Source organism: Puntigrus tetrazona, chromosome 10, assembly GCF_018831695.1.
Source record: "Puntigrus tetrazona isolate hp1 chromosome 10, ASM1883169v1, whole genome shotgun sequence".
NCBI classification, from domain to species: Eukaryota; Metazoa; Chordata; class Actinopteri; order Cypriniformes; family Cyprinidae; genus Puntigrus; species Puntigrus tetrazona.
The window spans coordinates 2,223,105-2,229,753 of record NC_056708.1 but is presented as its reverse complement, the minus strand read 5'-3'; the positions used below and the strand labels follow the sequence as shown (position 1 = coordinate 2,229,753).

General features: G+C 37.9%; 1 protein-coding gene across 1 annotated transcript in view; it reads left to right on the top strand.

Moving 5' to 3' along the window:
* The first annotated feature begins 763 nt into the window (after positions 1-763).
* Positions 764-6,649, top strand: part of si:dkey-88l16.3 (low-density lipoprotein receptor-related protein 2) — a 30,008-nt gene continuing 24,122 nt past the window's right edge. The window contains 15 exon segments of the mRNA XM_043250223.1: positions 764-832; positions 1,720-1,839; positions 1,971-2,201; positions 2,749-2,862; positions 3,027-3,146; positions 3,779-3,904; positions 3,987-4,190; positions 4,276-4,444; positions 4,515-4,683; positions 4,757-4,985; positions 5,067-5,186; positions 5,273-5,491; positions 5,721-6,038; positions 6,111-6,329; positions 6,412-6,579. Of these exon segments, the coding sequence (XP_043106158.1) occupies positions 781-832; positions 1,720-1,839; positions 1,971-2,201; positions 2,749-2,862; positions 3,027-3,146; positions 3,779-3,904; positions 3,987-4,190; positions 4,276-4,444; positions 4,515-4,683; positions 4,757-4,985; positions 5,067-5,186; positions 5,273-5,491; positions 5,721-6,038; positions 6,111-6,329; positions 6,412-6,579 (2,578 nt within the window). The 5' untranslated portion in view covers positions 764-780.

Below are 6,649 nucleotides of genomic sequence, written 5' to 3'. Positions count from 1 at the left end.
CATTTGAATCTTTTATTAAAAAACAAATAACTTAAGCAGACATTAAACTTTCTCTGAAGTAAAAAGGAAGGGAAATCCCATTATAAAACAACTGGCCACAATAACAGCACCCTTTTATTAAATGTTTGCAATGGATGAAATGTAAATGTGAATATGAATACATGAATTCTAAACAGTACAGTACAATAAACAATGTAGACATAATTCTGACCATGACCCTCTCTAAAACAGCTAGTTTATGTGTAATATAATAAATAATAATAATAATAATAATGTTACAAAACCACAGCTGATTGCAATATTTTATGCAAGAATTCATTACTAAATTACCTGACGTGTGTGGCTTTTTCTCTGCTCGCTTTAAAAAAGCTTTTTCTTATTCAGTAAGAATCCATGTCCATGATATCAGTGATCTCCTCAGCATTGTAATAACCTTGAAAGCTCCTATATTCTATAAAGCAGCATGATTATATCTGTTGTTTTCTACTGAAAAACTACAGGTTGTGAATCGTCGTTTATAGGTGACCCGGATTCTCATAACAGTATATATTTGATCGCGCTCATTTTCCAAAATTATTTAAAAGTGACGAAAGCCAACAGCTGCGTGACCAATGGCAGAATTACATCGAGTGTAGTTGGATGGTTTTAAATAAATATACATATATATATATATAAATGATTGCATGACGTCACGATTGAGCAGGTCTCGCGCAGCGGGATCTTATAAAGGACTGTGATTGGTCCGCCGTCGCGCGTGGCTCGAACAGGTGTGTGAGTGTGATGGACCTGCGGCATTTAGTCTGCTGCGCGGCGGTGTTTGCCTTACTTTCAGGTAATTATTTTTCTAACATTTTGTCGGACAGTAATAGTGTTTATGCTCCTTATATATCCCTCCGGTTCTTAAAAAATATATATATAATAAGATAATCGTAATAGTACTTATAAATAAATGAGAAAGCGGGGCTAGCCGTCGTAAAGGTACGTCTCCGTTTCGCAAATATGTGTGTTTATGTTGATTGGTGACGTTGGTTTGAAAAACCCTCTTAAACTAGAGCACTCTTATGAGTTCTTCACTTTTGGCTGAAATTGCGATGTCACATTTTTGGTTAGGCTTATTAATATCAAGCCATAAAACCATGTGGGCTGTACGCTATCGTTCAGAAATGTGTTAGGATATGTGTTATGTTTCTGTAGCAATGATACTTTGCTTCATTCTTGAAAAGTAGTGTGGATTAGGCCTGTTATGAATCCTATATCCGTCTTATTCAGCGTTAGTCAAAAGTGATGTATAGGCATTTAGGATAACGCGTTGATCAGCATTAATCACAGGAGTAAATAATTATTTACAAATATTAGTTTTTACTGTGTATTAAAACTGTTAGGCCTACATGTTTACATCTTTATTATTAACCTGATGTATTTGTGCTTGTTGAAACTATAATTTTTTATTAATTTATTTTTGATGAAAGGTTTGTCATTTGTTTTACTGCTTAGGACAGCAAGTGTTCGGTTTTCATACTTTCATAGAGACGTTAAATTTCAATGCTTTGGAAACGGCTCTTCTATCTTCACTTTTAGAATTCAGCAATGAATCATTAAATATTATAAAGCATGTATGTCTTTCAAAACAGCTTATATAGAAAACTATATAAGCTGCCACAAATAATTGAAATCTGAGATGCGGATGATTTTATTTGGTCATTTAATTTTGTGTTTCAGGTGTTCACGGAGGCTGCGGCAGAAATCAGTGGCAGTGTGATGATGGAGTGTGTGTGTCACACAGATGGCGCTGTGACGGTGTCAGTGACTGCCAGGATGGATCTGATGAGATGGACTGCGGTGTGTATAAGGCACCGCCTGCCCTTGACAAGTTGTCTGCCTTCATGCTTGCTTGATGCCTTGACCAGACTGCATCTGGTTGTTTCTGTGAAAGCAGAACGTGAATAAACGGACGTGTTTTATGTCATTAGTGTGTCAGCTTGGAGATTCGGAGTGTGCGGATGGCTCCAGGTGCGTGATGGGGTCAAGGGTTTGTGACGGCCAGCCCCAGTGTCCCGACGCTTCAGATGAGTGGGACTGTGGAAGGCGTTTAGGGTGTCTGTCAGGTGACTGGAAGTGCAAAAACGGCATTTGCATCCCACGAGAACTTCTCTGCAATGACGTCAACGACTGCGGTGACAACTCCGATGAAGAAACCTGTGGTGAGACTACATAGGAAATGGGGCAACCTGTTAAAAAGATGCAGATAAATGAGTTAAATGTAGTACAATTGCATCATGATTGTGCACGTAAATGCTTTTATTGTCCTGGTTTCATGTATGGCAAACTCTAGGAAGTCTCTTAGTTGATTTGTAGAATCTTTAAATTGTGTAAATGACTTGGTGTTTAAAAAAGAGAATTTGTGGTTGAAACATGTATCCTGTTGCGCTGTTGATTTACACAAAACATCCATCATATATATATATATATATATATATATATATATATATATATATATATATATATATATATATATATATATATATATATATATGTATATATATATATATATATATATATATATATATATATATATATATATATATATATATATATATATATATATATATATATATATATATATATATATATGTGTGTATATATACACACACACACACACAGTGTTTGTTGATATTTAGAATATCATATATAGCCTTTATCGATGATGTCTGAGTCATGTTATATATGTGCCTGATCGTGTTTTATTAGATTCTTGTGGGAAGATGGGCATCCGCTGTCCTGATGGCACATGTTTAACCCCGAGACAGAGGTGTGATGGAGTTGCTCAGTGCTCAGATAAGAGAGATGAACCTCTTACATGTGGTACATAGACCCTCATTTTCCTTTTCTTTCTTTGCTGTAATTAGGTTTGAAGTACATTTCACTGGTCATGTAGCATATCTCAGTCAACATGTTAGATTTTATATATTTATTATGCTTATTTAAGTTTTTGTTCATTCTCTCTCTCCATGCCTTGTGTGGCTTAGGTAAAAGTTGTCATAATGGGAATGGTGGCTGTAGTCATACTTGCGTTGACCAGTTTTGGGGAGCTTTGTGCTCTTGTCCCGCTGGGATGACCCTTTCTGCAAATGGACTTGATTGTGAAGGTACAATAGCTGCACTATTGCCTTCAAGCAGACTATATTTGGAACTGTGCTCTACCATACTAGTTATTAGTTATTAATTTCTGCAATATGCAGCATATACAGCTATCTAGATGTGCACAATACTGGGTAATACTGCTTAGAATACTGTATCCCACAATGTGTTTGAATCTTTCTTGACATGTGTTTGAGCCAGAGCCTGAGACACTCAGTTTATATATATATATATATATATATATATATATATATATATATATATATATATATATATATATATATATATATATATATATATATATATATATATATATATATATATATATATATATATATATATATATATATATCTTTAAAGGAATAGTTCACCCAAACATGAAACGCATGTTTAGCATGACTAACACATGTAATGTTTTGTTTTAAAAATGTAAAAAATGGTTGGCATATTGCTACATAATAATAAAAAAATAAGTGTATTTTAATGTTAAGGAAGAATACACTGTATATAATGTGTAGTGTACTATTAGTTCCAAATATACCCTTAATATTAACACTTGGTATCAGTAGTAATATAAATATTAAAGTTCAGTTCAGGTTTCTGCTTGATTTAAGTATTGTTGCTCCTCTTATCATTCTAGATTTCAATGAATGTTCCCAGTCTTTGGGTCCTTGCATGCACTTGTGCACAAATACACCCGGGTCTTTTCGTTGTCGGTGCCAGAGTGGTTTTAAACCTCTCGGCAACGGCTCCTGTGAGGCTCAAGGTAACTCATGGCATGTATGTTCAGATTTTACTAATAATATCAAGTATGCACAAAAAAAGTAACACACAACTGTTTTTACCAGGAGCCGTGACAAAGATATTGACCCTCAGGAAGGGACAGATTGGGTTCGTAAATGTGAAGACGAGAGTCTATGAGCCGCTTTTTGTAAGTGAGAGCGACCCTATATCCATGACCTACGATATCCAAAGAAACCTAATTTACTGGGCTGATAAAGATGGGAATATCTACAAGGCTCTGAACCGGAAGAGCATGATTCTTTATTCAGGTCAGTTGAGTGCCACATCCATGCAAAACCTAAATATCTTGCCCTGCATTAAAATAATATGCGTTTTTATTTCTCCACTTATTAGGGCAGTCTGGTTTGCACAGTCTAGCCATTGACTGGCTTACAGGGCAACTGTACTGGACAAGTTTTACCCAGAAAGCCATCTACACTGGTGCAGCTGACGGCAGTGCTGTAGGCAAGGTCATGTCCAAAGAAATCGACCCGAGAGATATGGTCCTCAACCCAATTGAGAGGTACCAACTTATTTTTACTGTATTATCACAAATTGAGGTGCAGAGTTACATCTGTTTTTGTTCCCTGTAGTTTCATATTTTGGATTAATAAAGGAACGAATGACGAGCTAACCATTGAGAGGATGGAAATGGACGGTTTGAATCGGACTACACTGGTTTTCATAAGTGCACAGCTGCCGAGGAGTCTTACATTTGATGTGGCAGCTCGTCGGCTGTATTGGATCAGTGTTTACAAAGCGGTGTGTTACGGTAGTTAAGAAGCTGAATTGTATTGTCAAGTTTATTGATTGTGTGTTTAAACTGATGTTCCAGTCAATTGAGAGCATCAGGACAGACGGCACTGGACGGCATACCTTCTGGGATTTCTTTCAAGGTCGTCCTGCTCAGACCCTGGCCGTGTTTAATGGCTGGTTTTATTTGGCGGATGAGAAAAAACTCTGGCAGGCACCTCAAAATATGCCTTCCGCCACACTAAATGGCTTCATCTTAAAAGCCTCGCTTCCATTCTTGAACATCTACCATGTGCTCCAGCAACCCCAAGGTGAATACATTTTTGGAGGTTTTATCATAGTGGTTACACCACCTCATTGGCTCAGAGTTTTATTGTGTTTTTGTGATGTAGGTTTTGCACCATGTAAGGACTCGGGCTGCCAGCTGTGTTTGCCCTCCAAGAAAAGCTCTGTTGGGTTCACCTGTCTGTGTCCTGAGGGAGCGTTGGCCATGTCTTGGGGATCCTGTGAAAGTGTGTTGTTTAGCATACAGTATTAGCAATTTAGTGGAAGAGGAGTTGGATTGTGATTTTATATTTTCATCTGTTCTCATTGTCAGTTTTTAAGGTCGCCTATGCAACAGCCACAGCCATATACAGTTTGGAGTTTGCAGGAAAGACTCCTGTGAAAACTGAACTCTTTACTTCAGATGAAGACATCCAGTCCTTTGACATGTACTGGCGGAGAGGATGTGTGGTTTGGTCTAACGGCACGGGCCATGTGAAGACTACCGTACAGGCTCGGGATTTGTCTGAGTACATCCTGACTTTAAAACCTGGTATGTTATTACTGTTTAAACTAAAACCTTGACACATATACTTAACAGAAATGACTCTGGGATTGGCTAATCTTTGGTGTTTGTGTATACATTTTGATTCGGTGCATTGTGAATAGATTTTTCGAATACTAAAAGAACGACTTGTCTGTGCTAATATTTAGACATCTCTGCTATATTTATTCCAGCTCAGAGTAAATAATTCTGACTCTTCTTGTGTCCCATCCTTCAGCCTGCATTGTCAGAGTTGACCAGAGGACTGGGAATCTGTATTGGCTGGCCTGTGATGAGCTTTCCATTGGCGTTTCTACCATTGGCCGCCTTGACCAGAGTATCTCCAGACAGCTGTATCAAGCCAGAACTGCAATCCAAGACCTTTTTGTGGACTGGCAGAGAGGAAAGCTCTACTGGCTGGAGGGAGGTCAGGTCATGAGAATGAAGCTGGGTCTGATTGGTGGTAATGCCGAAGCTATCTACAGCTTTGAGGATGGAGTCGACCATATTGTGTTTGATCATAAAGCAAATGGCTTTCTTTGGAATGTGGAGTTTTGTGAGTGGCTTTTCCTTCTGAATTAACTTAGTCTGCATGTTACAGGTTTTGAATGTGATTTAATTTCTTCAGACTTGCAAGTTATGAGTCTACTGAAGATGAGGAAGTATTCTGCTGGTAAAGACTGGGTGGTTCCTGGTTCCATCATGGCTGCTTATGAACCCTACATGGTGACCTTGTTCAATAACATCTTGACAGTGTGGAATCGTAAAGATGGAGCTCGCGTCTCTGGCGTGGCGGTAGAGAATGGAGTTGTTAGCTTATCTGTTGCCCTCAGGGAAGTCCAACAAGGTTTGTAATGTTCTTCAGGGTTTAATTTATTTATTTTTTTGTCATTTTATGATGCATTAATTTTAGTTTGTATGCTTTTTAGATAAAGCAGCCGAAGAGGTACGTCCCACTGGGGTGACTTGCAAAAGTCCTCTAGTCATTTGTCAAGGATCAACCGTGTGTATCAGTCGATCTCAGCGGTGTGATGGGAAGAGAGACTGTCCGGATGGATCTGATGAAACATCATGTTTGCACATGTGTGCAAAGCCAGGTATTCTTTATAACAAGCATAGTTCACTCAAAAGTCCTTTAATAACATTACATGGTTGAATCCTGTATGA